The following is a 15412-nucleotide window of genomic DNA, read 5'->3' on the forward strand; positions in this document are numbered from 1 at the left end:
TGTCCCCGTTTGTCTCGAACCTGTCTTGGTTGAAAGCTCCGAGATCATCATTGCTGAGCTTTAGTATGCGTACAGGATGTTCTTTTTTCCTAACTTCTTTCTATGCAGATCCCAAGATGTATTTTTGAGTAGGTAATGCACTGGTCTCGTGTCCAGCACTGAGACTCATGTGGCTCATCTATACAGTCAAGAGCGGGACCCGGTACCATGGGGTATTCCCGTAGATAGAGACGGCCCGAAGAGCTGTGACCAATTGATCAACTTCCTCTCGCAAATAGCTGACTGAATATACACGCTACATGACTCCAGCTATTAAGCATGGCTGAAATTAACTATCAAATATGAAGCTTGGTTACGCCACAACAGGAACAAGGCCGAGCATGTCCGGAGCTCCCCAGAGTGCTACGAAGCGCCACACGATCTAGCCCTCAAGTCTAACTTGGTATTGGAAACGGTGGGATTCATTCATTCATAAGCTAGTACAATTTGTCATATACACGAGTCAAGCCAATCTTTTCCTCTACTCGAGTCTCATCCTCTTCGAGTGCATGTACTCATAATCAGGCATGACATCCCTCACCCATTTCTCAATCTTCTTCGCCTCCCCCTCTCCAAACTCTTCCGTCCACTTCACGACCTCTTGATCAATATCGATATTCCCAGCAACCTTACTATTGTCAATCGCGGTGCTAGCGTTGATAGAGCTCAGCATCCGCTGCTCCATGTGGCTCAGCTTGTTCAGCTCTTCGCTCGGTGCCTTGTCCCAGGACCGGCGGACCTTGCTCTCATCAAGACCTGCCAGCTTTGCATACTTGCATACGATCTCAGGCTTCAACATGATATCATCGGCGTCGAGGACAATGGGCCAGACGCTGTCGTTGCCGAAGTGCTCGGCGTAGAACTCGTAAAGTGATCGATGCCAGCGCATGGTGACTTCCGTGCGACAAGGTTCCCTTCTAGGGCGGCTAATGCCTTTCAAATCAATCTTGGCAAGCGATGTTCGATAAAGAGAGGGAATCATCAAAGCTGGGTGACGGATGAGGAATGTTGGGTTCCAAGTCTTGAGAAACTCATCCGGGAAAAGGGTAAGATTATTCTTCGAACGTGTAGGCTCCGCGATACCTTTAACAGGCACAGGAGTCGCCTCAGTGATAGCACGCTTCTCCTTCGAACCATTTATATAATGATCCTCAACACGAGGATGATTCAGCATGATAGAATGTTCCTTGACGTAAAGCTTTTGTCCTTCCGCCTCAGCAGCAGCGATATGATCCTGGAAAGCTTGCGAGCATTGCTGAATGATTTCATCGATAGGTGCCTTTTCCTCTTCGGTCCATGTGTCCATAGGCTTTTGCTCGACGAGGAAATGCTTTTGGATGGCGGGCAGGAAGAAGTATCCTCCATGGTTGGCAGGACGAACACCTTGTTCGTCAAGGTTGAGCATCTTGACGAGAAGGTTGGAGGCAGTACGAGGGCATGTGAGAAGCCAGTAGCGGCCTCTCTGACGAGATTGTGCGCCTTGAGCCATTGTGAGAAAGTGTTGTGGTTGTGATGTTGCCAAGAGAGGATAGTAGAGTGCAGTGCTTGCTTTGAGCTTAGAAAGTTTGTTGAGAATTAGTAGAAAGCTACTGACGACCAAGGCTTTTAATAAGAGGGATAGAATAGGGCAGACTATGCATCTTTCCAAAGTATCCCTGGCCTGGGATGTAATGAATATGCCGACATAGTCCGGATGTCGGTCAATTCCATTGTCCGGATCGTCGCCCCGGCTCGTCGCCTAGCAGAAATAGCGGATATCTGCAGCGAATTACCAGGAATTACGATGAATCACAGTGCAATTCATGCGCGGACATGCGAGAATGTCCGGTACTTTTCATTTGTCAGCGGAAGTTTCACCTTCTTGTCTCTCCCTGTGTCGTACTCGCTTAAGCAGTGTCGTTATCTTGCTTGGTTTTACGGATACAACAACAAGAAGGTGACTCAAGCCGGCTGCATGCTTCAACGGGCCCTTTGTTAAAGAATTGAGCCTCAAAAGGAAAATCGTTAGCGCCGCGTGAGACCGCACCTGCAGGTACTTGTGAAACGATCGACACGTATGATCTAATGGTTACTCCACCAAGTGATTCATCTAGGACGCGAGATCCGAGATGTCCACAAAGAGCCGCCCGACTACCGATGTTACTTTATCGGCCTTTGTTGAAACGCCGACCACCGATGCATTTGCTCTGCAGAGTACACCGTCTTACTATTGGGGCGGAAGTTCGGGTTTTTTGTCCTGCCGCTTACTCAGCGCTGTCATGTCCTGATGGCTGCGGAGAGTTTTTAGACTTATCCTTCGGGGATGTAACCCTGGTCTATTCGAAGAGTCATTCACGATAGTGCCAAGGCTGGTCAATCTCGGTCTATCGGTACGAAAGTAATACGATTGCTGGGTTCCCGAGGGCTGACGTAATAATTGACCCCGTCACATCTGCAGAGTCATGTCTGGTTTGTAATCGCTGTCACAACTCGGACTATCGTCTCGGGCGCTGCGCGGGATAGAAAGTACAGTAAGAAAATAGTCTCATCCAGAATTATATTGCTTTCCCAGAGTGGTATCACAGTCAACGAGACAATGAGCCCAGGGCCCAAGACAGAAATATTTGTGCAAGTGGTTCGCTCATCCACGCTGGGCCTGAAGAGTCCACGATACTTCGAAGACTTGATTCTTCAAATATTTCTCATTTTCTAAGCACGCCAGTTATGCCTCAAAAGGCTCAGAAACCTTGAATATCATCAATAGCAACGTCAGTTAGAAGGTAGAGTTGGCTCATTGCCCAGCATCTCCAAGGAGGGTATGTAGCCAAGTCGTTTGTCATCGTCTTTTATTCTCTTTTTCGCATTGACAATTCCTTGTTTGAACAATATCTGCTTCAAGTCCGCTCGGTTCAGTCGCGCCGTGTGCCATTTGTCAGCTTGTCGTTGGGTGCATCTTTGAGAGTTAAAAACCAGTATCTCGAGCATTGCAATAGTTGTATGAAGATATTTCAGGGCTTTTATCCTGAATTCAATATTTTGCTAACCACTTACGTCTCGTTCAGGATATCGCAGTTACTGCTCAACAATGATCGGCATTATTCCAGACGAGATCATGGAGCGATGAACAGACTGCAAATCTTCAATCGTCGTGCTGGGATATTTCCGCATCGTCCTCAGGGTGTCAGAAGAATTGGCCCCCGAGCACAAGAGACGAAATAATTTGGTCACTTTATGCCGGATTAGACTAGCCATTAGACTACTTTGTTATAGTAGCCTAAGCCTTAGAGGACAGTTCTTCTATTACCCAGCTGATCGTTAACGGCGTTTGTTTATTTATATATCATTCTGACGCTTTCCAGAGATATAAATCCGCATAGCGCCAAGAATCGGCTGTATGACTGTTTGCCAACGACTTGTGGCTGATGGGACGGCGTCAATGACATAAAATGCGGGGAACTTGTCATTGACAAAACCACTCTACGCCCTTGAAATGTCATAAATGAGAAGCGCTATAAACCTCTGAACATCCTCATTCTACTATAAATGAGACATCGGGATGTTGATTGAAAGGCTCACTGCTTCATGACATTCGCCTGACTTCCAATGGACTCCTCACCCTTCCCAGACCAAGCGGAACAGCTAAATGCGATCAGCTCATCCTTCCAAGCCATCTTCGATCGCCTCCTTCAGACAACACAAAATGTCAGGAAGGATCCCATCTTGCGCTTGGCTGGACCAGAAGAAATCCTTCGGCTTAAAGAGATCAGCGCGCCAGGGACTGCGCATCCAGTACAAGACGCTATCGAAGATGCATTCACCATCTCAGATTTTCGCTTCCGGATGAATCATCCCAAGACTTTCGCGTTTATCCCAGCTCCTGTTTCTCCCTTTTCGTGGATAGGAGATTGTATTGCGCAGGCTTTCAATTCATTCGCTGGGTCGGCACTGCAAGGTCCGGGTGTAGCCATCGTCGAGCAAACATTGCTGCAATGGCTGGCTTCCAAGGTTGGAATGCCGGATACTGCAGGTGGTGTCTTTGTTTCTGGTGGCTCGATGGCTAATATGAGCGGCATGGTGTTGGCCAGAGAGTGTATCTTGGAAGATGGTACTGAAAGTTTGGGTATCGCATATCTTTCTGATCAAACTCATCATTCGGTCATAAAAGCGCTGCGCATCATTGGTATCAAGCGAAGCCAGATACGTCTAATACCCACAAACCCTTCCTTCCAAATGGACATAACTTCACTCAAAGCCACTATCAAAGCCGATCGAGAAGCAGGTCTCAAACCATTCGTCATCGTAGGAACATGCGGCACGACAAACACCGGCAGTATCGACCCATTAGCAGCCCTAGCTCGAGTCCGAGACGAGGAGAGGATATGGCTTCATATCGACGGTGCCTACGGAGCTTCAGCTGCCTTGGGTACTACAAGAAGCGGCGCTACCAACGGTCTTGGGCTCGCAGATAGTATCTCCTGGGACGCGCACAAATGGCTCTTCCAAACATACAGCTGCAGTCTAATCCTCGTCCGGAACAAACTCAACCTCGCAAAAGTATACGCCAACGACGGGGACTATCTTCGCGACGCTCTCGAGCACGATGAAATTCCTGACTTTTGGAACTTGGGCATGGAACTCACCCGACCATCACGCGCGATGAAACTCTGGTTTACACTACGAGTGCTCGGTGTAGAAACTGTTGGGAAGATGGTTGACCATGGTTTCGATCTTGCGGAGGTTGCTGAGGCTGAAGTGAAGAAGCTAGAGGATTGGGAGGTTACTAGTCCTGCGAGTATGGCGATAGTGACTTTTCGATATGCCCCTATGGGAAAGACGGATGAGGAGCTTGATGTTCTGAATGCAGCTATTTCGAAGCATTTTATGGATAACAATATTGCGGGGATGTTGACGACGAAGATCCGGGGAAGGGTTGTACTCAGGATATGTTCGATAAGTCCTGTACTGAGGCTTGAGGAGATGGTGGAAATCATTCAGAGAGTTGATCAAGTGGCTAAGCTCCTTACACAAAGACAAGAGACAGCAGCATAAGTAGCTTTCCACAAGCATTGAGTTTGCTGCATAGATTGCAAGACTGGCTTCATTCTTGCTTACTTGTTCGCGTGTGCCAAGGAGCACATATTTGTCAGCCTCAATAATGCCCTCCACTGAACTTCTTGATCGGTACTCGATATAGGTAGTCTTACCATGTGTTAATTGATTAAGATAGACATCAATTATCTTGATGTATTCGACAATCGACAAGTAAAGTAGCTTTCCGTCTGCTATCGGGAATGACGTGCTGTTAGATAAGACTGTTGCATTGATTACCAATAATTACTTCACCTTGTCCGGATCCGTCGGACAACACAGGGTTCACCAACACCGAGCCTATCACTCTCTTCGGTCCTGTCGCAGTTTCATGCCTCCATCGCGCGCGGTAATTCACCATACTTGAGGGCTTTTGTCAGCTTACCATACACCATAGCCTTTGGGGTCCCAGAGGCGGAATTATATAGATGTCCCATTCGTATGCAGTCAATTATTATTCCCTGTTCGTTTCAATAACAGTTCTCGCTTCTACTTTATCATGACAGTGTCAGCCTCCAAACCCATCCTCATCGCAGGCTCCGGCCTCGCATCCCTTCTCCTAGCCCAATCTCTCAAACAATCCAACATACCCTTCAAGATTTTTGAACGCGACACATCATTCGTCTTTCGCGCACAAGGATACAGACTCCGTCTTTCAGGCGAGGGTCTTGACGCAATTGAATCAGTTCTCGATAAAGCTACATGGAACCGCTTCTGGGAAGCCTGCGGCAAGACAGGCGGCAGCGGCTTCAAGGCCTTTGATGCCATCACTGGCGAAAATACAGAGAACGTCATCGGAGAAAGTTTGTCGTCGCGCGATGGCAAGATCGTTGGTATTGCGAGGGGCGATATGAGGAGGATTTTCGCCCAGGGCTGTGAGGACTATATTGAGTGGAACAAGAACGTTACAGACTACGAACTGACTGATTCCGGTGTCCGCGCTATTTTCTCAGATGGAAGCAAGTCTGTTGAAGGATCCATGCTTGTCGGAGGCGAGGGCATTTACTCGAAAACCGCGGTACGAGTCTCGGACGGAAAGCTCAAGGTCTACGATACTGGTGCAAGAGGTATTCACGGCCAGGCACCTACCACAGCATTCAAACAACTAGGCGAAGGCGTATTTCGAATCCGCGATGAATCTCATCCTGATGGAGCATCGTTTCTCATAACCAACGTCCGTTCTGGAGACATGGACAACCCTGATATCAAATTCGGCTGGACCATGGGCGGGACACCAGGTGTCATTCGTGCACCAAATGATAACTACACCATCGTAGGCAAACAAGCCGCCGACATCGCCAAATCCATCTCCAAGAACTGGAATTCCAAGTTTCGTCCTCTGTTCGAGCAGATGGATGAATCTGAAGCAGCGTTTTGGAAAATCACATGCTCAACACCATCGGGTGTACCGGAGTGGAAGAATGAACCTCGCGTGACGGTAATTGGCGATGCAGCGCATTCGATGACGCCCGCTGGTGGTCTTGGTGCGAATACAGCTGTTCAGGATTCTGCGCTGTTGGGAAGATTATTGCGCGAAGCTGGTGGGTGGAGTCCCGGAGTTACGGCTGCTTACGAGAAGGAGATGAGGGTTTATGGTAGTGAAGCTGTTGCGCAGAGTTATAGTATGGCTGTCGAGGGATTTGGAGGTCATATTGATGAAGAGACGAGTCCAGTTGTAAACGCTCGAGCGTGAGGGTTTTGTTTCACATGTCGATGATCAACAGGGTATTTTCTTCATAATACGAATCAACAAATGACATTCCCTCAACTTCCCTGTTAAAAATAACCGCCCGTCAGCTCTCACTGCCAATCACAATCAGGTGGGTTGTTTGTTTGGCGGCACAGCCCAGCCCGGGATTGCGTAATGTCATACAGATCACGTGATGCTGTGAGAGGAGAGTAGAGTTCAAGCTGTTGGGTTGGGTATGACATTGCATCCTTTCATTTCCCAACATCCTTTGAATCTGACTGTGAACAAAACACTCAATTTTACCCTCCAATTGCCTTGAAACGTTCGTTACCATGCTAAATTAGCGCCTGCGATTGACATTCAGCGGGGTTGCGCTTCTGAATCAGTGGCTGTCAAATTTGCGACAAATCATCCAATTTCCCGTCAATCTGACCTAAAATTCGACATATCAGCCCCGAATTATTACGATACAGCCATGCGCAGAGAGATTGTTTCATCAAAGCGACAATTCTTGACAAGACGTTGACCGAACAGACGTCAAACTCACTCACAATGTTTCGTCGGTCTTGGCGCGACGAAGTGGTAAAAGGCGCCACATTCGTCAGCGCCGTCTCCACGCGTCAACGCTTCATTAAAACCGTTGGCATCTTCATCGCCTTCATTTGTCTTCTCACGCTGTGGGAATTCTGGACCGATTTGTCTTTCGCGTATCAGAGAGTAACGTCATCGACAGCCTTGGCACCACCAAGCGAATCCGAATCCACTACGCCTCAATTCACTGGTCCGACTAATGAAACAACCGAGTTCTGGACGGATTTGCTGCAACGGTTTTATGAGGCTGAACCTCACGGGAAGAAGATTGCGCCGCCAAAGTCTCTTTCGCGCGATAAATTTGATCCGCATGGGAGTGAGCCGCAGACTGATACGGATTGGTTGGAGGTTGACGATAAGGAGGTTGAGTCTTTGAAGGAGAATCATGAGACTTTTGTTCAGAGTCTTCGACATCTTGCTCCGAGACTGCCATTTGAGCGCAGCACCAGGGGTATTGTTATTACTTCAAAGGGATCTGGAGTTGGTGTAGCAGGTACTGCTGTAATGATGCTGCGACATGCCGGATCACAACTACCAGTGCAGCTGTTTCTCGACTCGGCAACCGAAGAAGAGCATCAGAAATGCAACGACACGTTAACACATCTGGAAGTGCAGTGTCTGAACATGGACGACTTCTTGCGCCTACCAAACACGACATCGATTCGAAAACCAAAGATTAAATCTTATCAGTACAAAGTCCTGTCGATTATCTTCTCCAGCTTCCAGGACATATTGTTTCTCGACGCCGACGCTTTCCCTCTGAGAAACCCCGACTACCTCCTCGACGTGGAGCCCTACAAGAGTCGTGGACTTGTCACATGGCCCGACTTTTGGCTGCCCACGATATCTCCGCTGTTCTACCAGATCGCTGGAGCCAAGATGCCAAACGTGACGATTGATTCACGAAGTTCCGAGTCAGGAGTCATGCTATACAACAAAGCAAGGCACGCCGACAGTCTCTTGCTGGCAGCTTACTACAACTTTTATGGCCCAAGATTCTATTATCAGCTTCACTCGCAGGGTGCTTGGGGCTCGGGCGACAAGGAGACATTCATGCAGAGCGCATACGTCTTGGGTAATCCTTTTTACCAGGTCAAGAAATCTCCTGAGTTGGTCACTTCTGAGAAGATCAACTGGGGAAGTGGGATCTGGCAGGCCGATCCCGAACAGGACTTCAAGTTGGAGACAGAACGGAACAAGAACATCACTACTGCATCTACGAGAAAACGAAAGCAAAGACTCAATCAGGAAGAGGTCAGCATCACGAGTACAATGTTTGCTCATCTCAACAGAGTCAAATTCGACATAACACGTCCGATGGAGATATTGGAAGACCTGGCGCCTGAACATCCAGATGGGACGATAACGAGATTATGGGGAGATGACGTCGGCAAGGTCTCCTATGTGGCCGGCTATGACCTCGAAAAGGTTATCTGGGAGGAAGCCATGAAAGCCAACTGCGATCGAGGATTAATGGAGAAATGCAACAGGATTAGGAAATATTACGAGAAAACGTTTAGATAGGAGTGAACATTCACAGCGATAGAACAGTGTACTATAGAGTCGCAAACTTGTATATAGACTAATGTCCTAAAGTTACTCAGTTCTTGGGCGCGTACTTGATACCACTGTCCGGGCAAGATCCCTTGCTACCATCAGGCTCAGTAGCCACAAACTCACCCTCCTGCAACGAACCCTTGACATTGAAATGATACCACACTTCGCTCAACGTCTTTCCCTTACACCCGATCGTAACACGCGCACCATGCTGCCCCGCGAGCGCATCCTCAATCTCCTCGTAAGTGTACGTCTTGTCATCAGACGGCTCGATGCCCGCTTCAGCGAGCCACTTGTACGTGGGCAGCTCCTTGAACAGAGAGATGGTCTTCTTGATGTAATCAGCTGCCTCTTCGCCAGATTTGTATCCGGTGTAGCAGCTTGGCTCGAGGGTGCTGATGCAAGTGCCGTGCTTGTCCCACTCGTGCTGCCACAGAGATTCATCGTCGCCGTCTTGACTAACCCAGTACTTATCCATGTACGAGAGGGTAGCGTTGCCGAGGAACTTGGAAACAATAGATTTGATGTCGCTGTATTCGCGAGACTTGTCGCAGAACTGGGGGTATGTGCCGTCGCAGTAGTCGGGCCAGAGACCGTGAATGGTCCACGAGTCTGGTACAATCAGTATGCTGTCAGTGAAGAGGCGTGGGGTTGTACAAACCAGAGGGTCCGGCAGCGGGGTCAGAGTCCCAGAATTGAGTTTGGAGAAGTTGACCAGCGGGGATGAAGCAGCACGTATCCTCCACAGCAGTCGTGTTGCGACATGATAGCGGCAGATCACTTGGGCATGATGAGAATGCGTCGGCTTGCGCCTTGGCAAGGAAGAGCGCAAGCGGGATAAGAGCTTTAGTGAGGGCCATTGTAAGATGATTCCGATAGTCTATAAGAACATAAACAATGTCGGATTGAGAAGCCAAGCGATACTTATATCCTGACCTCCAAGCGCACGTGTTCGGCAGATAAACGGTATATCCCTTCTAGTCTCGGGGAGCATCGACAAATGAAGCAGTTGCAACGATAAGCTCTGCAATCTGTATCGTCCAAATCCCCACGTGCATTGTATCGCGAAAAATTACCAGGACCTTTTGTCGCTGGGTTTGTTGACCAATGGGATTACTCAATTGGGCATTGACGAGTGCTGATCGGCACTTTTGCGCGACCGAGACGTTACAAGCAGCAAATACCACAACCAATGCGATCTCAAGGCTATTCTAGCATAAAAGATCGCTGTTGGTATAATTTAGGACCATTCTGCCAATTAAATTGGAAGCAATGACTGGTGAACTGACAAAATGCTGCTTAGATTGATGGGAGGCGTTGGGGTTATGCCGATTTACCCGTTGACACCAGCGATGACCCGTTTTATCGCAACGGTATGATGAGGGATGTGCGCTATTTCTTATTTACATGCCTATCAAGGTTACTACCGAGATCTTGAATGGGTGATCTGCGACTGATTGTCCTCGCGAGCTTTGTTTCGCCGCCAATGAAAGACCAACGATGCAACACTATCATTGTCCCCGGCACTTTTGGGTACAGGATTGTTAGCGAGATATCAGACAGGAATTCCAAATTTGACGCTCGGGGCCGACCGACAAAATCTACGATACCTTATCTTATCTTATCTTATCACAGTGTTCAAGACAGTAAGGCTTTGTCTAACACTGTGATTTTCTTTATCTTATCTTGTATCTTATCACTGTAGCCAGTCTATACCTAATCCGGCGGCACGCTCTTCCCAGCCAATGGCAACAGAGCTTGCCCAGGTTAGCAAGAGTACGCCGAGCACTAACAGCTTTGGCGTCTGATCGCACAGTACAGTCTTAGTGTACAAGTTTCTATTCCTACAAGGCTCCATCTTGTTGCTGAAGCTCTTCGCATTTGACGAGTGAACAAAACATGTAGTTAACATCTTGAGATTGTTCACCCGAACGACGGCAATTATTTCTCCATTATATACAAATCGTCGAATATTTAGTTTTGTTAAATCGCGCCCGATTAGTGTCTTGAATTCCGTCATTATCGCCCAACTTACCATCGTGGAACGATTATGAAGGTGGTCTCCAGGGTAGATTCACGACCATCAATGGTAAGTGTTGAACCAAGGCAGGACCTATGTCAGGTTTCCCACAGTTCATGGCCCATCTTGACTCGTGACATGTCAACTGAGATCATCCCCAAAAGATGTTTCCTCCGTCCATTGCTCCCCGTTCCACATTCCCAGCCGTCAAAGAGCGATCGTCTCAGAATAGCGCCATCGCGACCAGCTTACCACTTCCGTTGAGATCCAAACTAATTCGTCCAGACATTTCTTTTTACAGTTTCCTCAACGGTCGCTTCATGCCTTGGCGACATAAATGATATGCATTGCTTTTTACAGTACACATGATCGATCACAAAACCGTTCTATCTACGGATATCAATGCCATTGTTTCTTGCGTGCATGAGGCGCCACAATTGAGGCACAGAGTGGCTGTGATTCGTCAATGACAAGGGATGCCAGTCAGGAGATTGCACGGTAACACTGCATCTCTTTGCTTTCTTTTTGCTTGCTAAAAATGCAAAGTCCACGAGTTCGAATCATACGATCGGGGTTTTTCTTTTCTTTTTGCCGTTTCATTCCGCATGAAGGCTGGCCAGCCCCCTTTCCCACGGCCAAGTGCGGCTAAGGAGTAAAAAGAGAACCGTGCGATAAGATAACGCTCTTAGCTCCTCCTGTCTGTTCCGGGCCAAGCGATAGCAAAACCCGACCCCACTACGCACAGGAAAAAATCTCCGAGGTTCATCACCAACACATCCATCCCTTTAGAGGAGTCACTGTTACGTCGCCTACCATGGGCTAATGCAGGCTCGTCCCAGGTCAGAAAACACGGACCTTCAGTCTGTGAGCGAGGACTGTCTGTTCTTGCGGGTAAACACCGAATATCCGCGGTCTCGATGTGGTGATTTCGCTACGATGCAAGTGCTCAGACCTTGGTAGCTTGAACAGGATAGGCGAAGCTCTATCAGTTCATCCACTGACTCGCCTTTTGACGGGACAGAGTCTAATCGATGGTGCCATGACCCATTCTTATTGCTCCTTGAGGTTAGTGAGATGGAAAGTTCCTGAAATCGTGATTCGAGGGATACGATCTTGTTGCTCGGTCAGTGATGATGACTTCTGTACGTTGTGATTGCATCAACAACAACAGTCAAAGCAATATGGAAGTATCCGGGCATGCTTTGATACTGTCTATTTTGGTATCTCAACACTCTGTAAATAATTTAGCTTTAATTACTGTCATTGTTTCTTTATTCTCGGTGTTACATTGTCACTCTCCAAGCTGATATCTTATGCCCATGGTACCAATTGATGCAGGTGATATACGACAAAATGCTTCCTTTAGGGTAAACCACGATGGATTGAAGATAACAAGGTTAGTCCAGGCTCTGAAGATGTGGATCACTCATCGCCAAAAGTGATTGAGCGTGATACGAATCGAGTAATCATAAGCTCGTCAACCCAAAATCCATAGTCTGTTTTACCATTTCAGGTGAATGATGTGCCACCAAGGTTGCCTGGGTGGCTTGCGGGCCGTGTCGTGCCCCATGCGCGAATGTTTCAATCCTTTTTGGGGAATGATACCGACCGAGCAATAAAAACGAAACGGATCGGCCGGGGGAAGTCCACTTTTCGTCGATCCGGCATTGGGTCAAGGGCATGGACGGCTCAGGTGGTGGCTTTTTCAGCTTAATGCTTTTAAGATTACGGGAGGGGGCACGACCTCAACTCAACACCTCAGTTTCTATACTGAGAAAATATTCACAGTTAACCTGAAACGAATCTTTCTGGAACCAGAGCTGAAACTAACTATACTCTTTACACATATGATTTGCGCGCTGTGGCCAACCTTCAACATGGATCTCGTTGCTTTAGCCCTGTCGCTTGATTTTCGCCGCATCTTTCGCCCCATGTCCCTCAGCTGAACGATGTTACGATGATGGACGATGCTGGATGATGATCCGACGTCTATTGTCGCAACATGAGATAATTCCACCAGTCTTCTAGAAGCACACTATTTGCACACTACAAGCTTCATGACACTGCTTTTCTGATGAGCAATCTCTTTTTGCTGCCGGATATAATCTCAACTCTGCAGTAGCTTAGCTCCTCTGCAAGCTACTGATCGTCAACTGACTCGAACCCCTGCCACGTCTAAATTTGGAAAAAGAAGAGGAAACAAAGCAAACGTCCAAGCCCTCCACCGTCACCACCAACATGCGGTAGAAGCTCCATGAAACGTCTGAGCGACGATCGGATTGACACTAGATCCAGGCACAGAGCAGGGACAGGCTCGCAACCTGCACCAACTTGACTGTCCGCCCCTGTGCCGAACAGGCCGAAGCTTGGCTGGACCCAGTTGAGAAGAGAGAATTGCTGCAGAGACAGAGTAAACGTTGAGCCGGGGGGCAAATTGTCAAGAGAGTCTAGTCTTTGACGTGAGCTTAGACTGAGCTTGATTTCTGCTTAAAAGGAAGCACATTCGCAGCTTCAATTGTTTCTTTCTTCTCACTCTCTATCAAACGTTCTATCTGATTTTCCTATCATTTTCTTTTTTGTTTCCTTAATTCTTTCGTTTAATCTAAGTGTTTACACTTAGTCCTTTCGCTACTTTCCATTAAGTCTTTCGCTATTACAATCGTATTATCACAATCGCTCGCTATTTCAGCAATAAAACAACAACAACAACCCACTCTCGTTTAACGCTATGCGTTTCTCAACTCAGATTCTCCCTGCTTTGGGAGCTCTTGCTTCGCTGGGCGAAGCTACACCCACTTTCATCGGAGGCGGTGCTAATGGCGGTGCTTCCGGCGAGATCGGTGGCCACCTTGGAGGTGGTGCCGGTGTTGGCGGAGGTGCTGGAGCTGGAGCCGGCGCTGGTGCTGGTGTAGGTGGTGGTGCTGAAGGCCACATTGGCGGTGGTGCTGGTGTCGGTGCCGGAGCTGGCGGAAATGCCGGAGCCGGTGCTGGTGTCGGTGCTGGTGTCGGAGGCGGTGCCTCTGGACACATTGGAGGAGGAGCCGGCGTTGGAGCTGGTGCCGGCGGTAAGGCTGGTGCTGGAGCCGGTGCTGGAGTCGGCGCTGGAGTCGGCGGCGGTGCTTCCGGACACATTGGAGGAGGTGCCGGCGTTGGAGCCGGAGCTGGTGGCAAGGCCGGTGCTGGTGCTGGTGCTGGTGTTGGTGGTGGCGCTGAGGGTCACCTTGGCGGTTCCATCGGCGGCGGTGCTGGAGTTGGTGCTGGAGCCGGCGGTAAGGCTGGTGCCGGAGCTGGTGCTGGTGTTGGTGGCGGCGCTGAGGGTCACCTTGGTGGTTCTATCGGCGGCGGTGCTGGTGTCGGTGCTGGAGCTGGCGGTAAGGCTGGTGCTGGAGCCGGTGCTGGTGTTGGTGGCGGCGCTGAGGGTCACCTTGGCGGTTCCATCGGCGGCGGTGCTGGTGTCGGTGCTGGAGCCGGCGGTAAGGCTGGTGCTGGCGCAGGTGCTGGTATCGGTGGTGGTGCTGAGGGCCACATTGGAGGAGGTGCCGGTGGCAAGATTGGAGGAGGTGCTGGCGCTGGTGTTGGAGCCGGCGCTGGTGGTAAGATTGGCGGCGGTGCTGAAGGTCATCTTGGCGGTGGTGCCGGCGTTGGTGCTGGTGCTGGCGGCAAGATTGGCGGCGGCGCTGAAGGCCACATCGGTGGTGGTGCCAAGGGCGGCCTCGAGGGAGGCGCTGGAGGCAAGGTTGGTGGTGGCCTCGGTGGTAAGATCGGTGCCGGTGCCGGTATTGGCGCTGGCCTTGGTGCTGGTGCTGGTCTCGGTGCTGGTCTCGGAGGTGGCCTTGGAGGTCACCTCGGAGGCGGTGCTGGCGGACACGCTGGTGCTGGTGCTGGTGGCCACCTTGAGGGCGACGTCAAGGGTGGTGCTGGCGGTAAGATCGGCGGTGGTCTTGGAGGCAAGCTCGGTGGTGGCCTCGGTCTCGGTGCTGGTCTGGGCGGTGGCCTTGGACTTGGTGCTGGACTCGGTGGCGGCCTCGGTCTCGGTGGCGGCCTCAACGGTGGTGCTGGTGTCGACCTTGGCTTCGGTGGCCTCGGTGGTCTCAAGGGCCTCCTCGGTGGCGGTATCAAGTGGGATGCCGGCGCTGAGGGTGACTGGCACACTGGTACTTCTTGCAGCATCGGAAACGCCTGGAAGGACCACATCCTCTTCCAGGGTATCTGCTCTCCCGAGACTTCTACCTCTCCCGCTGTCAACCTGGGTCTTAACCTCCCCAACTGCCAGATCTCTGGTGACATCGGTTTCGCTTGTGGAGCCGACTTCCTCAAGACTCCCAACGTTCGTGTCGGCCTCGGTGGCATCTCTGCTTACATCGAGATCGATCTCTCTGCTTCTGCTGCCGTCCACCAGTCCGTCGAACTCTTCGCTGCCCCCAAGCTCGGTGTTGCCATCCCTGGCC

General features: G+C 49.8%; 5 protein-coding genes across 5 annotated transcripts; 3 read left to right on the forward strand and 2 right to left on the reverse strand.

Annotated features, from left to right (window-relative positions):
- Positions 1–453: 453 nt before the first annotated feature.
- On the reverse strand, positions 454–1672 carry B0J16DRAFT_340473 (uncharacterized protein). The gene has a single exon (XM_046127685.1). It carries the CDS (start codon positions 1526–1528, stop codon positions 521–523), a length of 1008 nt encoding a protein of 335 aa, XP_045982426.1. The 5' UTR covers positions 1529–1672; the 3' UTR covers positions 454–520.
- Positions 1673–3799: 2127 nt separating this feature from the next.
- Positions 3800–5213, forward strand: B0J16DRAFT_340476 (pyridoxal phosphate-dependent transferase). Its single transcript, XM_046127686.1, has one exon. It carries the CDS (start codon positions 3859–3861, stop codon positions 5065–5067), a length of 1209 nt encoding a protein of 402 aa, XP_045982427.1. The 5' UTR covers positions 3800–3858; the 3' UTR covers positions 5068–5213.
- Positions 5214–5453: 240 nt separating this feature from the next.
- On the forward strand, positions 5454–6832 carry B0J16DRAFT_340477 (uncharacterized protein). The gene has a single exon (XM_046127687.1). It carries the CDS (start codon positions 5606–5608, stop codon positions 6797–6799), a length of 1194 nt encoding a protein of 397 aa, XP_045982428.1. The 5' UTR covers positions 5454–5605; the 3' UTR covers positions 6800–6832.
- Positions 6833–7044: 212 nt separating this feature from the next.
- Positions 7045–8944, forward strand: B0J16DRAFT_340478 (mannosyltransferase putative-domain-containing protein). Its single transcript, XM_046127688.1, has one exon. The coding sequence runs from the start codon at positions 7349–7351 to the stop codon at positions 8909–8911; it is 1563 nt and encodes a 520-aa protein (XP_045982429.1). The 5' UTR covers positions 7045–7348; the 3' UTR covers positions 8912–8944.
- On the reverse strand, positions 8945–9928 carry B0J16DRAFT_340480 (ribonuclease T2-like protein). The gene is made up of 2 exons (XM_046127689.1): positions 9606–9928; positions 8945–9556 (listed from the first exon to the last, which is right to left on the reverse strand). The coding sequence occupies exons 1-2, from the start codon at positions 9802–9804 to the stop codon at positions 8988–8990; spliced, it is 768 nt and encodes a 255-aa protein (XP_045982430.1). The 5' UTR covers positions 9805–9928; the 3' UTR covers positions 8945–8987.
- Positions 9929–15412: the final 5484 nt, after the last annotated feature.

Source organism: Fusarium flagelliforme, assembly GCF_020744385.1.
Source record: "Fusarium flagelliforme strain FIESC 12 MPI-CAGE-AA-0113 chromosome Unknown B0J16scaffold_4, whole genome shotgun sequence".
Classification (NCBI taxonomy): Eukaryota; Fungi; Ascomycota; class Sordariomycetes; order Hypocreales; family Nectriaceae; genus Fusarium; species Fusarium flagelliforme.

Bases quoted from the DNA above. Each gene is read 5' to 3' on its own strand.
- B0J16DRAFT_340480 (XM_046127689.1), bottom strand. From the start codon at position 9,804: ATGGCCCTCACTAAAGCTCTTATCCCGCTTGCGCTCTTCCTTGCCAAG. The intron at 9,557-9,605 runs GTTTGTACAACC...TGATTGTACCAG, and splicing joins CCCCGCTGCCGGACCCTCTG to ACTCGTGGACCATTCACGGT.
- B0J16DRAFT_340476 (XM_046127686.1), top strand. From the start codon at position 3,859: ATGAATCATCCCAAGACTTTCGCGTTTATCCCAGCTCCTGTTTCTCCC.
- B0J16DRAFT_340478 (XM_046127688.1), top strand. From the start codon at position 7,349: ATGTTTCGTCGGTCTTGGCGCGACGAAGTGGTAAAAGGCGCCACATTC.
- B0J16DRAFT_340473 (XM_046127685.1), bottom strand. From the start codon at position 1,528: ATGGCTCAAGGCGCACAATCTCGTCAGAGAGGCCGCTACTGGCTTCTC.
- B0J16DRAFT_340477 (XM_046127687.1), top strand. From the start codon at position 5,606: ATGACAGTGTCAGCCTCCAAACCCATCCTCATCGCAGGCTCCGGCCTC.